This window comes from Nerophis lumbriciformis, linkage group LG30 (assembly GCF_033978685.3).
Source record: "Nerophis lumbriciformis linkage group LG30, RoL_Nlum_v2.1, whole genome shotgun sequence".
Taxonomy (NCBI): Eukaryota; Metazoa; Chordata; class Actinopteri; order Syngnathiformes; family Syngnathidae; genus Nerophis; species Nerophis lumbriciformis.
Window position 1 is genome coordinate 9006639 of NC_084577.2, and position 18453 is coordinate 9025091.

The following is an 18453-nucleotide window of genomic DNA, read 5'->3' on the forward strand; positions in this document are numbered from 1 at the left end:
AGCTTAAGTTGTTCAACAGTCCGGGGGTCTCCGTTGTGGTATTTTAGGCTTCATAATGTGCCACACATTTTCAATGGGAGACAGGTTTGGACTACAGGCAGGCCAGTCTAGTACCTGCACTCTTTTACTATGAAGCCACGTTGATGTAACACGTGGCTTGGCATTGTCTTGCTGAAATAAGCAGGGGCGTCCATGGTAGCGTTGCTTGGATGGCAACATATGTTGCTCCAAAACCTGTATGTACCTTTCAGCACTAATGGCGCCTTCACAGATGTGTAAGTTACCCATGTCTTGGGCACTAATACACCCCCATACCATCACAGATGCTGGCTTTTCAACTTTGCGCCTATAACAATCCGGATGGTTCTTTTCCTCTTTGGTCCGGAGGACACGACGTTCACAGTTTCCAAAAACAATTTGAAATGTGGACTCGTCAGACCACAGAACACTTTTCCACTTTGTATCAGTCCATCTTAGATGAGCTCAGGCCGTGATGGTACAACATTTAGCGCCCGCTACAACCAGCGTGCCGGCCCTGCCACACGTTGTATGGGGCTTCTACTTGCTCACGTAAGTGACAGCAAGGCATACTTGGTCAACAACCACACAGGTTACACTGACGGTGGCGGTATAAAAAACTTTAACACTCTTACTAATAATGCGCCACACTGTGAATCCACACCAAACAAGAATGACAAACACATTTAGGGAAAACATCTGCACCGTAACACAACATAAACACAACAGAAGAAATACCCAGCATCCCATGCAGCCCTAACTCTTCCGGGCTACATTATACACCCCTGCTACCAAACCCCGCCCACCTCAACGACACACAGAGGAGGGGGGGTTTGATGTGTGAGGGAGCAGGGTTGGGGTTGGGGCGGGGTTTGGTGGTAGCAGGGGTGTATAATGTAGCCCGGAAGAGTCAGGGCTGCATGGGATTCTGGGTATTTGTTCTGTTGTGTTAAGGTGCAGATGTTCTCCCGAAATGTGTTTGTCATTCTTGTTTGGTTTTGGTTCAAAGTGTGGCGCATTATTAGTAAGAGTGTTAAAGTTGTTTTATATGGCCACCGTCAGTGTAACCTGTGTGGCTGTTGACCAAGTATGCCTTGCTGTCACTTACGTGTGCAAGCAGAAGATGCATATAACAAGAGGCTGGGCTGGCACGCTGTTCATACAGATTGTAGAGGGTGCTAAATGCTGTACCATCATGGCACGCCCTTATTATTATTGTAAGAGTGAAAATCGGAGAATATTAATCCCGGGAGTTTTCTGCGAAAGGCACTGAAATCCGGAAGTCTCCCGAGACACTCTAACCACTAGGTCTATGCTTACATTTCATTGTGCAACATGAGGATGTTTACGGGGAACTAAATGTGATCTCTGAAAGGGGTGCAAATTATTTCCAAAGCAGGACCCCCACCCAGACATATTGTACAATACTAATCCATAGCTTATGAAAAACAAGATTTCTTTATTTTCATTACAAGTGGGCCAAATCACTAATATTACTAAATAATCTCATGAAAATGACTCCTCTCATTTGAGTGTTATTATAAAAGATTGGTTTGAGACAGGTGTGCTGCTGGTATTGCCACGTGTGATGTTGCTCACATGTGCTCCACTGAATGCTCAGGGAGTTTTTGTGTTTGCTCAGACACATGAACAATTAGAGGGAACATTGGTAGCAGCACTACTAATTTGTTCTTTCATTTAAAAAGTCACCCGCGAGAGAATGAAGAGTGCTTGAAACTCCGTAGTTAACATCTCTGGCCGGTGCCACACCCAAAAAAAACCTGCACTGACAAATGAGCCTGACGTCTTCCATTTACAGATCTACACCATATGAAAAACATAGTCACAAACACAAGGAGATAACGTTCGCAGTAACTTATTACATAGCGGAGGACATGGCCCCATAAACATCATCTATGCAACATTTTGACCAGAGAACCACCATTACATGTTATGTAGACCACAAGGAAGTGTTTTCAATTTAGAAAAATAATAATAATATGACTCCTTTAATGCGCCCTATTATATGCATCAAGTGTTCATTCAAGGCTAAGGCAAAATATCCAGATATATATCGTATATCGCGATATGGCCTAAGAATATCGAGATATTAATAAAAGCCAATATCGCCCAGCCCTAGATGGATGGATTTAATGAAGTCAAATACAAGCCAACAAGAGAAGTATCCCACACTTCTCTTTTGTAAAGTCCATCTGTACAGCAGATGCTGGCATCTACATCAACAATATCATTTGCCTGAGTGCTGGACAGGACAAAAACAAAAAAAAGTTATCAGTGCTATTTTGTTATGTTACCGGATTCATCGGTATTATGTCCTCATATCGGTCCAATAATTATCAATCTAATATCAATTAATCAAAGTGTACTTATATAGCCCTTAATCACAAATGTCTCAAAGGGCTGCACAAGCCACAATGACATCCTCGGCTCAGATCCCACATCAGGGCAAGAAAAAACTCAACCCAATGGCAACAACGAGAAACCATGGAAGGGACCGCAGATGTGGGACATGACCGGTGCAATGGATGCCGAGTGGATACGGTTAATAATGTGAGAGTCCATAGTGGGGCCAGCAGGGGATCCTCTTGTATGTAGACAAGTCGGGGTGCAGAGATGTCACTGACTAATGCATAAGGAGTGGTGCACCCCGGGGCACGACTTCATGTGAAAGTCCAGTCTATTGGGAGGCCAGCAGGAGATCATCTTGAATGGAGACAAGGCAGCGTGCGTTTATAAGTTATTAAACTATCAATCCATGCTTGATGGAAAACTTCAAGTTTAGTGGCACACCATTTGCGTTCCAGCTTTCTTCATGATAGTTTAAGAGCTCTGCTTTTTTCTGTAAACCAGGGGGTATGCCTTTTAGGTGCCTTTTTTAGCTTTAGTGCTGCTATACTATCAATGACGTTGCGCACGGCATTGTTAAAGTTGTTAGTGAGATTATTGATAGCGATCACATAATTTGGGAATGGTGCCATTGCCGAAGGCAGTAAGCCAGCAAGAGTCGTAGTTGTGGCAGCATTAAGTGGCTGCTGAAGCATTGGTTATTAGTAGATTGTTGACAATGAATCAGAACTTCAAGTTTGATAAGGTAATGATCGGACATTACTTTACTGTACGGGAGGACCATAAATTTGGAGGTTGTGACACCCCGGACAAGGACTAGGTCTATCGTATTACCGTTGCGATGCGTGGGTTAATTTATTATTTGTGTAAGACCACAGCTATCAATTAAAGTCTGGAGCGCCATGAACCGAGGTTCTGACGGGGTATTCATATAGATATTAAAATCCTTCCTTATAACTATATTATCTGCATGTGTCACTAGATCGGCGACAAACTCTGAAAATTCACTAATAAAGTCAGAATAGGGCCCAGGGGGCGATAGATAACAGCCAGATAGAGAGGTCGCGGTGTGACATACCTCATAGTAAGCACCTCAAATGATTTATATTTTTACTTAGGTCAGGGCTAAGGTTAAGGTTTTCATTGGATATTAGTGCGACTCGTCCACCCCTTTTAGGGGACGGGAAATATGTGCACTCGTATAGTTAAGAGGAGATGCCTCGTTAAGCGGGAAAATTAATCTGGTTTTAGCCAAGTTTCGCTGGGATCAATAACGTTAAAATGTTTGTCTATAATGACCTTTTTAACTAATTATGTTTTGTCATGCACCTCTATAAAACATAACTATAAAGCTTATAAACCTGCCTCATGCAAATTACTACAATTACAACTGTAAAGGAAGGAAAGAGAAAACATGATGAACTTGCATAATTAAAGTTTCAACATTTAATTGTTATCATATAAAATATTGATTAGCTGGCAGCCCTAAGCCTAGGAACGGGCAGGTGACGTGTCCCCCTTCCCGCCCCAATATTGAAGACTAACACATTAGTCCCATCCAAAAATTATATCGCAGAGGATAATTTTTTTAAATTTAAAAATATTTAACTCTTGCGCTTTTATTTTATATGTGCGTCAAGTCACTCCTTGCCCCTTTTTTTTCACCATCTCTGACAAGAGTGAGGGACAGCGTGTGATCTTTAAACTGGAGTGTTCGTAGCGTAACCATACATGTGGCTTGTTTATTACGTCTTGTCTTTAGTTTAAAATCTTATTTATTTAAACCATGTTTTTTGAGTGAAGTCATCTTGATTGTGGGCTGGTCACTCATCAATATTTAATTGATAATTTTGTCAGTGTTCCCAAATAATGTCAACACTAGCTAAAATGTTTTGCCGTCTCCTCAGCACAATACATTACCACAAAACAAATCTGAAACAGCAGCAGGACTAGGCTAACGTCAGTATGAGTAATGGTTACACAACACAAAGACAACACCTAATTTTACTCAACCATTTGTCAACATTATTGGTATTTATTATTATTTAAAAAATATATTATTGATTGTAATAGATCCGAAAAGGAGAATGTGGGGAATGATTTGTTACATTTTTAAAAATGTATTTTATTATTTCCACACTAAATCAGAATTTGGGTGCAGTTATGTTGTAGTTTTCTTTCAGGTTTCCGATGTGTCCCTACCCAATGTTAAACTCTTTCCTGCGCCGTTGCTGGAAACAACTACCGTATTTAAATAAATTAAATACAGTTCTGCCCTTATACTGGATCACTTTTTACAGTCTAAAACAAAACACTTCTCCATGAAGCTCACTCCGGCTGTGACAGAATGCTCCTTTGCTACGATTTGATTATTTTCATATGTGTAAAAGTTTTCACAGAGATAAGTCAATCCAAAGTAGGTAGTAATTTTAGTGCACTCTCTGTTTATAAATCCTCAAAAGTCACTGTGTCCTGATTTGGCTTTTAGTTCGATGTCATTTTGCACATAAATTATCTCAACGACAACACAAGTTTGTAAAGCAAGTATATGTTGGAGTTTGACTGTCAACTACAGTACATCAAATGAGCTGAAAAGTAAGACAAAGGAGGCGCTAAACTGGTGCGGTAACACTTGGTCTTTGTAAATTCTCCGAAATGCTTATGGTTGAGAAATGAACATTCAATTCATGAGCACAACAGCGCTGCGGGACATTCCTGCAGTCAGTATGTCGCCTTCCTTTACACTTGTGATATCTGTGGCAGTGCCCTGTGTGATAAAACTACATTTTATAGTAGCCCGCCTAACGCACACCTGTGCAATAGTCATGCTGTCTACTTAGCATCTTGATATGACACACCTGTTAGGTAGATGGATTATCTTGTCAAAAAAGAAGTGTTAAGTAACACAGATTATGACAGATTTTTAAACAATATTTCAGAGAAATGGGCATATTGTGTACATAGAAAAATACACTGTTTGAGCGCAACTAATTAAAAACGGGAGCTAAAACAAAGTGCCCATCCATCCTTTAACGCTTGTCCCTTTCGGGTTCGCGGGGGTGCTAAAGCCTATCCCAGCTGCACTCGGGCGGAAGGCGGGGTACATCCTGGACAAGTCACCACATCATCGCAGGGCCAACACAGATAGACAGACAACATTCACACTCACATTCACACACTAGGGCCAAATTAGTGTTGCCAATCAGCCTATTCCCAGGTGCATGTCTTTGGAGGTGGGAGGAAGCCAGAGTACCCGGAGGGAACCCATGCAGTCATGGGGAGAACATGCAAACTCCACAAAGAAAGATCGAACCCAGGACCTGCGTATTGTGAGGCACATGCTCTAACCCCTGCCCTACAACAAAGTGTTGCGCTTTTATTTTTTTCTTGAGTGGACTGGTTTTTCACACATGGTAGACCAGTGATCACCAACCTTTTCAAGCCCAAGATTCCTGGTCTCAGCCAAAATCCAAAGCAAGAACTACCAATGCGTCAAATATACATATATATATATATATGTATATTAGGGAAGTCGCATTATGAACATTTCTCATTACGGTTATTGCGACCAAAATTATCACGGTCATCGTTATTAACCCGGTATTTTTAAATGTGCTCAAAATGTTGAAAAAGTACTCGTTTAACTAAGTTTTAGTTAAAAAAACTAATAACACATTCAATATTATATACATTGTGGAAGAAACATTACTGTAGATAACTGTTAAATGTAGCTAAAGTAGAAATTAAATGTGCATATGAAAGCAACATGAGCATTATTAACAGAGTAATATTGCAAAAAACAAAATAACATACATTTTTAAAAAATAAATATCAAAATGTGCATGATGTCCATAAGATGTGCAAAACCCAAAACCAGTAAAGTTGGCACTTTGTGTAAATCGTTAATAAAAACAGAAAAAAATGATTTGCAAATCCTTTTCAACTTATATTAAATTTAATACACTGCCAAGAGCAAATATAAGCTCATTTGGAATTTAATGCCTGCAACATGTTTACAAAAAGCTGGCACAAGTGGCAAAAAAGACTGAGAAAGTTGAGGAATGCTCATCAAACACTTATTTGGAACATCCCACAGGTGAACAGTCTAGTTGGGAACAGGTGGGTGCCATGATTGGGTATAAAAACAGCTTCCATAAAAAGCTCAGTCATTCACAAACTAGAATGGGGCGAGGGTCACCACTTTGTGAACAAATGCATGAGCAAATTGTCCAACAGTTTAAGAACAGCATTTCTCAACAAGCTATTGCAAGGAATTTAGGGATTTCACCATCTACAGTCCGTAATATCAGATCCCTCAGGCGGTACTGCATCAAAAAGTGACATCAGTGTGTAAAGGATATCACCACATGGGCTCAGGAACACTTCAGAAAACCACTGTCAGTAACTACAGTTTGTCGCTACATCTGTAAGTGCAAGTTAAAACTCTACTATGTAAAGCGAAAGCCATTTATCAACAACACCCAGAAACGCCGCTGACTTCGCTGGGCCCGAGCTAATCTAAGATGGACTGATGCAAAGTGGAAAAGTGTTCTGTGGTCTGACGAGTCCACATTTCAAATTGTTTTTAGAAACGTGGGTAATTTACACATCTGTGAAGGCACCATTATTGCTGAAAGGTACATACAGGTTTTGGAGCAACATATGTTGCCATCCAAGTAATGTTATCATGGACGCCCCTGATTATTTCTGCAAGACAATGCCAAGCCACGTGTTACAACAGCATGACTTCATAGTAAAAGAGTGCAGGTACTAGACTGGCCTGCCTGTAGTCCAGACCTGTTTCCCATTGAAAATGCGTGGCGCAATATGAAGCCTAAAATACCACAACTGAGACCCCGGACTGTTGAACAACTTAAGCTGTACATCAAGCAAGAATGGGAAAGAATTCCACCTGAAAAGCTTCAAGAATTGGTCCTTTTCAGTTCACAAACGTTAACTGTGTGTGTGTGTGTGTGTGTGTGTGTGTGTGTGTGTGTGTGTGTGTGTGTGTGTGTGTGTGTGTGTGTGTGTGTGTGTGTGTGTGTGTGTGTGTGTGTGTGTGTGTGTGTGTGTGTGTGTGTGTGCATATCTATATATATACTATATTGCCAAAAGTATTTGGCCACCTGCCTTGACTCGCATATGTACTTGAAGTGCCATCCCATTCCTAACCCCTAAGGTTCAATATGATGTCTGTCCACCTTTTGCAGCTATTACAGCTTCAACTCCCTTGTAAGGCTGCCCACAAGGTTTCAGAGTGGGTTTATAGGAATTTTTGACCATTCTTCCGCACTGATGTTGGTCGAGATGGCCTGGCTCTCCGTCTCAGTTCTAATTCATCCCAAAGGTGTTCTATCGGGTTCAGGTCAGGACTCCGTGCAGGCCAGTCAAGTTCATCCACACCAGACTCTGTCATCTATGTCTTTATGGACCTTGCTTTGTGCACTGGTGCACAGTCATGTTGGAAGCGGAAAGGTCCCGCTCCAAACTGTTCCCACAAGTTTGGGCATGGAATTGTCCAAAATATTTTGGTATCCTATTCAAAGTTCCTTTCACTGGAACTAAAGGGCCAAAAACAACCCCACACCATAATTCTTCCTCCACCAAATTTCCCACTCGGCACAATGCAGTCCGAAATGTACCATTCTCCTGGCAACCTCCAAACCCAGACTTGTCACTCAGATTGCCAGATGGAAAAGTGTGATTCATCACTCCAGAGAACGCGTCTCCACTGCTCTAGAGTCCAGTGACGACGTGCTTTACACCCCTGCATTCGACGCTTTGCATTGGACTTGGTGATGTATGGCTTAGATTCAGCTGCTCGGCCATGGAAGCCCATTCCATGAAGCTCTCTGCGTACTGTACGTGGGCTAATTGGAAGGTCGCATGAAGTTTGGAGCTCTTTAGCAACTGACTTTGCAGAAAGTCGGCGACCTCTTTGCACTATGCGCTTCAGCATCCGCTGACCCCTCTCTGTCAGTTTACTTGGCCTACCACTTTGTGGCTGAGTTGCTGTTGTTCCCAAACTCTTCCATTTTCTTATAATAAAGCCAACAGTTGACTTTGGAATATTTAGGAGCGCGGAAATTTCACGACTGGATGTGTTGCACAGGTGACAGTTCCACGCTGGAAATCACTGAGCTCCTGAGAGCGGCCCATTCTTTCACAAATGTTTGTCGAAACAGTCTCCATGCCTAAGTGCTTGATTTTATACACCTGTGGCCGGGCCAAGTGATTAGAACACCTGGTGGCCAAATACTTTTGGCAATATAGTGTATGTGTGTCTTTATATGTATGTATATATATATGTATGTATATATATATATATATATATATATATATATATATATATATATATATATATACAGGTACATTAGGGCTGTCAAACGATTATAATGATAAATGATAAATGGGTTATACTTGTATAGCGCTTTTCTACCTTCAAGGTACTCAAAGCGCTTTGACAGTATTACCACATTCACCCATTCACACACTGATGGTGGGAGCTGCCATGCAAGGCGCTAACCAGCAGCCATCAGGAGCAAGGGGTGAAGTGTCTTGCCCAAGGACACAATGGACGTGACTAGGATGGTAGAAGGTGGGGATTGAACCCCAGTAACCAGCAACACTCCGATTGCTGGCACGGCCACTCTACCAACTTTGCCACGCCGTAAATTATTAAATCGCGATAATCGCAATGTTCCTAGTTAACTCAAAATTAAACGCAAATAGGTATAATTTTTCATCATTAATAAGTGTACCCGAGACAGATTTATATCCATTCATCCATTTTCTACCACTTCTACCGAAAAACCCTAAATGTGGTTAAACCGGATTTATAGCGTAGCGCTTTTATTTTTTTTTAAAAGTGTGTGATTGTTTTGAGAAAATGTGTTGACATGTTTTAATGTCGGATCGACTGTTTGCAATAAAAATAAAAGTCCCCTTTCGACATCCTGTCGACTGTCTTTCATTTCTGTTGAGCTTCTATGCCATCTTACTTACCAAATCAATCACAGTAACAATCAAATTGTTTTGTTATCACTGCACCTTAATCGTAATCTGAACACAGAAGTGAAGCACCACCCACCTCTAGAACGACACGCACAACAGGCGTTTGATGCAGGGATGTCGCGAAAAATAGTCCTTGTTGGGAGAACAACTTGCTATGGCTTTGTACCTGATATTTATAAAAGGTAAACTTTCCATTTCTGCGTGCTTGTAGCTTATCAGTTGCAAGTGAACTGCAGCCAGGTTGCCCCCGCTACGGCGCGGCCCGAGTGTCAAAAAGGAAGTGTTAAAAAAATTTGTACCGTTATTGAAATTTATCGCTTTAACTTTGACAGCCCTAACAGCGGGCGTGTTCAGAGGTTAAAATGCGTGCCTGTTTGCGGGTCTGTTATTCACTTTATGGGTGTGGGCGTCACTGATGTCATATTAATACATAAAATGTTTTCTAATATTTTCGTGAGGGTCCCAAAGATAGACTGGTTGACCACGATGGACGGGTTGGCGACCTCTGTGCTAGACTATCACAGAAATGTTCTAAAAGAAAGAATTTCATCAGGCAGCGACTTGCTGTTTTTTAAGTACCTTAACATTTACAACTTAGTTTTATTGCTATTGTGAAACTTTTGGAAACTAAATCTGTTTTTCTATTCTTTGCTCTTTCAGGCTAGAAGGCATTCAGTATCCATATCATCTTTATATCAGCCCATCAGCCCGGCCTGGAACCAATGGCCCTGACAGGCCCTTCCAGTGTCCAACCTGTGGAGTTCGATTCACACGCATTCAAAACCTGAAGCAGCACATGCTCATACACTCCGGTATGTAAACAAGTGAACACCATTTTTATAGATTCAAGAAAACGGTAGAAAGTGACATGTTATTCAGACAACGTCAAGACGAAGTGGGGTCACCTGAACTGGGCGCTTGTAAATTTGTAAAAAAAAAAAATAGTGGACATATTTACTTTGCTGCAGCAAATGTGTGCATTTTGTTAGTTGCTGTAATAGAATGCAGATTAATAGTGTCATGCTTTTATTTGAAGCTTACTTTGCACTGAACAGGAATTTACTGTGTGCGCATTTTAATGCTGTGTAACTGGACAGTAGTTATGTTGCTCTTGGCGTTTCACGCTGTTTTGTGATGATGATGATGAAGTTAATACTACAACACATGTAGGCAAATTTTGCTTAAAAATAACCCCTTTGCTTCTCAAAATTTATGTGAGCAGTGTAGCGTGTCTGTTGACCTTGACTAAAGCAGGGACTTCTTATTAGAACATGGTAGACTGATTAGCACCACCACTGTATTATACCGTATTTGGTTTTATCATTCGCTATAGTTTTAGACTTGAAAACAAATATGAATGATAGAGTATTATTGAAGTTGACAGAATATTGTATGTCCTTTCAGTGAAAATAAGATTGCAGTGTAATAGGAAGAAAAACAAATAGGCCATTATTTTGGACGTGGGAAACATTTGTTTAGAAAAACATTCAGCCATAATTCTTACAGTATCACTTTGGGCTGCACAATTAATCGAATTTGAATCACAATTATGGCTGCCACAATTAAAGGAGGGTGATTGTCTGCGATATTAACATTTAAAAAACAGGCTCCGTGCTTATCAAACCAAGCACTTCAAGAACCGCGGTGGCAGAGAAAAGCCCTGTGAAGTGCGCGCTCGTCCACACCAGAGGCCTTTGTGTATGAGCAGAAAACTCCATCACCATGCCAAATTGAAACATTAACATTATTAGCATTATTAACATTAATATTAACTAACTTTTACGGGGGTTGCTGCAGCTGATCGCTTTGTTTGACTTCAATTCACTCGCTTCACTTCCGTTGAGTCACAGCACGTTTGAGACCACACTGCTATTATATGGTGACAACCGTGGACAATATTTGAGACAGACGCATTTGTCCCACCCAAAAAGTATATCGCGGAGTAAAATGTTTGATTTTACTTTAATTTTGAAAGCGCAACACAGCGTCACTCCTTCACTTAACTGCTGTGACTGAGAGTGTCATGGACAGTAGAAAACATGCAGCAGGCGATCTGTAAAACCATGTGTAAGGAACGTTGCCACAAGTTGCTGGTTTAATGGGATGGTCCCTCATCCAATATTTAATTGCTAACTTTGTCAGTGTTTCCAATAACATCAACTCTAGCTAAAATGTTTTGTCATCTCATAGACTTGAATACAGGATGTAAAGTGACAGCACGCTGAGTTGTCAGTGAGGCATGAAGCTTGTGTACTAGATGTGAAAGGTATCACTCCTATTTGTTTGTGTTGGCCAAACTGATCCACATGGTGTTGTTAGGGAAGAACAAAGCTTGTTTATCAGACTTTAAACTGATTTGTGTTTTAAATTGATATTAAAAACTAAGCACCATTTTTTTGTACATTATTGGTGGAGGTGGGAATCTTTTTGTCGCCTCACGATTCGATTGGTTTCCAATTCTTTGGGTGATGATTCGATTCAAAATCTATTCTAGATTCAAAACCTTTCCAAAACAGGTTACAGGTTACAAAAGCTCCTCTTGGCTGCTGTTGTTTAAATTATTTTATACACGCAGTGTATAAAATAAAATAAAAACATTATTTTTTAATAAATGTTTTATATTTTTTGGTACAAAAATCACAGAATGTTAATCAATTTAATAAAAGAAAGTAGAGCAACCACAACTCTAACCCAATTCCAGCTTTACAATACTTGGGATTCAAATTTAAAAAGCAATTGAGAAAACATTCAAGCACAATACTAAATAAATGGAAAATTAAGAAAAGCAACACTTTCAATAATAATATTAATATCAATAATAGTTGTTTAATGCTTTTAATTTAAAAAATGATTCTTTAAAAAAAAATGTTTTTCTCTTGTTTTCAAAAATTATGAATTGACTTTGAATCGGAATTAAAAAAATCTTAATTTTGATGTGAATTAGGACTGCATGATTTTGAGAAGAAACCTAATTGCGATTTTTCTCTGCAAAATTGCAGTTGCGATTTGATTTGCGAGGTTTATATTGTACACAAAGTTTGAAAACCTCTGGTCTATATCATGCTCTTAAAATGAAGAAATAACCGTTTATAATGTAATGTAAATATTATATATATAATAGTGCAAGTAACCATTTAAAATTATATAAATGTTTATTTCTCATTACTGTAGAACTGTTTGGCATTGTACTGTAATTGGAAGGTACATTTTAGATATCCTAAAAAAATAAACAAAAAAATAAAATGGACTCTCATCTCTGTTAGCAAACATTTAACCTAAACAAATATTGAAATAAAAAACTACATCCGGTTGTTGTTTTTTTGTTATCACTTGATCACGACATTCTCACTCATTCGTCCATGTTGACACGCTCATATTGCCCATACGGGTTGAAACAGTCAGGACAGTTGACTTTGTAATCATATTTTCTCCTCCTAATTTGTGTTACTTTGCGAAGCGTCTCACTAGTGAGTTGCGAGTAGGTAGGCAATGTCCGTGTGCTTCCTGTGTGTGTAAGCAAGCAGTCTTGCTCTATGCCAGGGGTCCCCAAACTTTTTGACCCAGGGGCTGCATTTGGTTAAAAAAATGTGGCCAGGGGCCGGGCTATATATATATATATATATATATATATATATATATATATATATATATATACTGTATATATACACACACATATATATATATATATATATATGTGTGTGTGTGTATATATATATATATATATATATATATATATATATATATATAAAATCTAAACTGCTTTTTCCTTACACTGAACAAAAAAAAGTGGTCTCAGACACGCGGCCCGCACCTTAATATGAAAATTTAATGTTAGTGGGGCCCGCGAGTTTTATGTGAATGCCGCTTGACAGCATCACACTTGCCAACCCTCCCAATTTTTTCAGGAGACTCCCGAATTTCAGAGCAACTATTCTCTCGAATGTCTGCTGTTTTTCACCCAAACAACAATAATAAGGGCGTGCTATGATGGCACTGTCTTTAGCGCCCTCTACACATGTTATATGCGGCTTCTGCAGACACACATAAGTGACTGCAAGGCATACTTGTTCAACAGCCATACAGGTCACACTGAGGGTGCCCTCAACTTTAACACTCTTACTAATATGCGCCACACTGTGAACCCACACCAAACAAGAATGACAAACACATTTCGGGAGAAGATCCGCACCGTAACACAACATAAACGCAACAGAACAAATACCCAGAATCCCATGCATCCCCCCCCCCCCCTCCATGTGTCTGTTGAGGTGGGCGGGGTTGGGGGGGCGGGGTTTGGTGCCTGTTTCACACTCATATTAGTAAGAGTGTTAAAGTTGTTTATATCACAACCCTCAGTGTAACCTGTATGGCTGTTGACCAAGTTTGCCTTGCAGTCACTTACGTGTGCAGCAGAGGCCGCATACTACATGTGACTGAGCCGGCACGCAGATAGCATGGTGTAAAAGCGGACGCGACGACATGTTGTAGAGGATGTTAAAGGCAGTGCCATCACAGCACGCCCTCAATATTGTTGTCCGGGTGAAAATCGGAGAATGTTTGCCCCGGGAGATTGCTGGGAGAGGCACTGAAATCCGGAAACCTCCCGGAAAAAACGGGGGGGTCGGCAAGTATGCAGCTGAGCCGCATCAGAATGATCAAAGAGCCGCATGCGGCTCCGGAGCCGCGGGTTGCCGACCCCTGGCCTTGGAGACCCAATAACAAGCGGTAGAAAATGGATTGATGGATAGGCGAAAAAGGACAGATAAAAAAAAATAATAGTAATAAAATAAAAAAATAAAATAGTTATTCTTTGTTTTGTTTTTTACTCTGGACTATGCGCGGGCCGGATTATGGACGCTGGCGGGCCGTATCTGGCCCGCGGGCCGTAGTTTGGGGACCCCTGCTCTATGCCAACCAAGACAAAGATTGTGAATAACTAAAAAGAAGGCTCACTCAACTGAATACACGCAGGCCACCAATGGTGCCGAAAGAAAGCATTTAAAATTGAAATATGGAGCTAAAGAGAAAAGCCTGCCTGGTTGATTCAATTAACAAAAACACACATATTGTTTCTTTAAATTTATGGATAACGTTTATTTAGCCCTTTTACTAGACAGTCTCATTACAAATTATATGATGGCGTCGCAACACAACAAAGTTTTACCTAACATAATAAATAATCGTGATTATTATTTTGGACCATAATTGAGCAGCTGTAGTATTACCCACACACAAATATTAAACAAACCCAATGACACGAAAGCTAAGTGTTGTTTTTTATTTTTTTTATTCCACCAGGCATTAAGCCTTTCCAGTGTGACCGCTGTGGAAAAAAGTTCACACGAGCCTACTCCCTAAAGATGCATCGGCTGAAGCACGAAGGTAAACGCTGTTTCCGGTGCCAGATTTGTAGTGCCACATTCACGTCCTTCGGTGAATATAAGCACCACATGAGAGTCTCCCGACACATAATCCGCAAGCCGCGGATTTATGAGTGCAAAACGTGCGGCGCCATGTTCACCAACTCTGGCAATTTAATTGTACACCTGAGGAGTCTGAACCATGAGGCATCCGAACTAGCAAACTACTTCCAGAGCAGGTGAGGAGTCAAGGGGCGTTGACCCCATCATTCACTCAGATTGCACCGGGGGTCAGAAATCCCACATAGGTCATATGTCATAGATCAGAGGTTAGATCATATAGATTTGTATCTGTGTTGTTAATGTAATAATTCATTTTGCATAGCTTTACGTATAGAGAATTGTTTTGAATGTGTACACTTTAGTCAAAACAGCTATTATTTGGAATTATTTGGCTGTGTGTGTGTGATATATTCAATTTAAACATGAAATTAAATGCATCAGAGGTTGTTTTTTTTTACAAATGTCCATTAAATAATAACATGAAATTGGCAAAAGGGAGGTCACACAACAGAACCAAAACACCCAATATTTTGAACATAATCATATATTGAGTATTTGCTCCATTATTTAGCAGGTTGTTTTGGCATAAAGGAAGCACTTGGTCTGTTTTTGATATTTTTCAATTGTTGCTATCAATCATCCACCTCCTCTTCCTATTCCTTTTGAACATGTTGAACTTGAACTATTAAAGTTGTGATTATTATAATATGCTTGTAAATGTTTAAAATAGAGATGTCCGATAATATCGGCCGATAAATCAATCAATGTTTATTTATATAGCCCTAAATCACAAGTGTCTCAAAGGGCTGCACAAGCCACAACGACATCCTCGGTACAGAGCCCACATTTCAAAGCATTTCAAATGCTTTGAAATGTAATATCGGAAATTATCGGTATCGGTTTCAACCTCCCAATTTTCCCGGGGCAACCATTCTCCCGAATTTCTCCCGGGCAACATTATTGGGGGCGTGCCTTAAAGGCACTGCCTTTAGCGTCCTCTACAACCTGTCGTCACGTCAGCTTTTCCTCCATGCAAACAGCGTGCCGGCCCAGTCACATAATATATGCGGGTTGTACACACACATAAGTGAATGCAAGGCATACTTGATCAACAGCCATACAGGTCACACTGAGGGTGGCCGTATAAACAACTTTAACACTGTTACAAATATGCGCCACACTGTGAACCCACACCAAACAAGAATGACAAACACATTTCGGGAGAACATCCACATCGTAACACAACATAAACACAACAGAACAAATACCCAGAACCCCTTGCAGCACTGACTCTTCCGGAACGCTACAATATACAACCCCCGCTACCACCAACCCCCCCCCCCCCAAGCCATTATCGGACATCTCTAGTTTTAAATTATCATAATAAAATGGATTGATTGACCGAGAACAGGTGCATTTTAATACATTTTGAACATAGTGCAACAGTTACTTGATTTCTCGTTTTCAATTTATAGAGGCTCAGGATATTTTTGCAGTCCGACACCAGTAGTTTTGTGAGACACTTAATTTTAGTTTTGTTTTGTTTTTTTAGCTGTAAACTATTATCCTCAGAATTATCAACAAATTAGGAAATACAGGTAAAAGCCAGTAAATTAGAATATTTTGAAAAACTTGATTTATTTCAGTAATTGCATTCAAAAGGTGTAACTTGTACATTATATGTATTCATTGCACACAGACTGATGCATTCAAATGTTTATTTCATTTAATTTTGATGATTTGAAGTGGCAACAAATGAAAATCCAAAATTCCGTGTGTCACAAAATTAGAATATTACTTAAGGCTAATACAAAAAAGGGATTTTTAGAAATGTTGGCCAACTGAAAAGTATGAAAATGAAAAATATGAGCATGTACAATACTCAATACTTGGTTGGAGCTCCTTTTGCCTCAATTACTGCGTTAATGCGGCGTGGCATGGAGTCGATGAGTTTCTGGCACTGCTCAGGTGTTATGAGAGCCCAGGTTGCTCTGATAGTGGCCTTCAACTCTTCTGCGTTTTTGGGTCTGGCATTCTGCATCTTCCTTTTCACAATACCCCACAGATTTTCTATGGGGCTAAGGTCAGGGGAGTTGGCGGGCCAATTTAGAACAGAAATACAATGGTCCGTAAACCAAGCACGGGTAGATTTTGCGCTGTGTGCAGGCGCCAAGTCCTGTTGGAACTTGAAATCTCCATCTCCATAGAGCAGGTCAGCAGCAGGAAGCATGAAGTGCTCTAAAACTTGCTGGTAGACGGCTGCGTTGACCCTGGATCTCAGGAAACAGAGTGGACCGACACCAGCAGATGACATGGCACCCCAAACCATCACTGATGGTGGAAACTTTACACTAGACTTCAGGCAACGTGGATCCTGTGCCTCTCCTGTCTTCCTCCAGACTCTGGGACCTCGATTTCCAAAGGAAATGCAAAATTTGCATGGTTGGGTGATGGTTTGGGGTGCCATGTCATCTGCTGGTGTCGGTCCACTCTGTTTCCTGAGATCCAGGGTCAACGCAGCCGTCTACCAGCAAGTTTTAGAGCACTTCATGCTTCCTGCTGCTGACCTGCTCTATGGAGATGGAGATTTCAAGTTCCAACAGGACTTGGCGCCTGCACACAGCGCAAAATCTACCCGTGCCTGGTTTACGGACCATGGTATTTCTGTTCTAAATTGGCCCGCCAACTCCCCTGACCTTAGCTCCATAGAAAATCTGTGGGGTATTGTGAAAAGGAAGATGCAGAATGCCAGACCCAAAAACGCAGAAGAGTTGAAGGCCACTATCAGAGCAACCTGGGCTCTCATAAAACCTGAGCGGTGCCAGAAACTCATCGACTCCATGCCACGCCGCATTAACGCAGTAATTGAGGCAAAAGGAGCTCCAACCAAGTATTGAGTATTGTACATGCTCATATTTTTCATTTTCATACTTTCCAGTTGGCCGACATTTCTAAAAATCCCTTTTTTGTATTAGCCTTAAGTAATATTCTAATTTTGTGACACACGGAATTTTGGATTTTCATTTGTTGCCACTTCAAATCATCAAAATTAAATGAAATAAACATTTGAATGCATCAGTCTGTGTGCAATGAATAAATATAATGTACAAGTTACACCTTTTGAATGCAATTACTGAAATAAATCAAGTTTTTCAAAATATTCTAATTTACTGGCTTTTACCTGTATTTCACTCAATGTAGCAAATCTGTAGAATAAAAGTTACACTTTTTCAATTGAACTACTGAAAAAATACACTTTTTTAAATAAAAAAAAAAAGGTAATTGGAGAATGAATTAAATTGCCATGTCCGTGTATGTTAGTTCTGTTGCTTCCAAACAGGCTGCAAGAGGGTTCACTCTTTGCTGTTATATTGCGCAATGAAATGAATAGAGAAGCCCCTTGTCAGTCATCCACTGTCTTTGTCTCTGTGAGTGGAGGCGAGGCCGTTTTCATACAAACACAGAAGTTTAGCCACATAAACCTACAACAGGACAAGTGGTAAAAAAAAATGGATGGATAGAACTCCTTACTTGTTTTTCTGCGGTTGGTTTGCACACTGGAAGGGGCGTTGCAAGAGAGAGAGAGAGAGAAACAGGCTAATTGGGATGAGGAAGTCCCAATAATGAGACC

The 18453-nt window shown here is 40.4% G+C and overlaps 1 protein-coding gene across 7 annotated transcripts in view; it reads left to right on the forward strand.

Moving 5' to 3' along the window:
* zbtb44 (zinc finger and BTB domain containing 44) overlaps positions 1 to 18453 on the forward strand; it is a 54843-nt gene that overhangs the window by 23601 nt on the left and 12789 nt on the right. For 6 of the 7 annotated variants that reach the window (XR_009810559.1, XM_061925494.2, XM_061925496.2 and 3 more), the window contains 2 exons: positions 10060 to 10211; positions 14698 to 14998. Coding sequence is in view for 6 of the 7 variants with exons in the window: in XM_061925494.2 (XP_061781478.1) it covers positions 10060 to 10211; positions 14698 to 14998 (453 nt within the window). In the remaining variant the exon portion in view is untranslated. The remainder of the gene's footprint in view (positions 1 to 10059; positions 10212 to 14697; positions 14999 to 18453) is intronic. The other variant, XM_061925498.1, reaches the window with a different exon arrangement.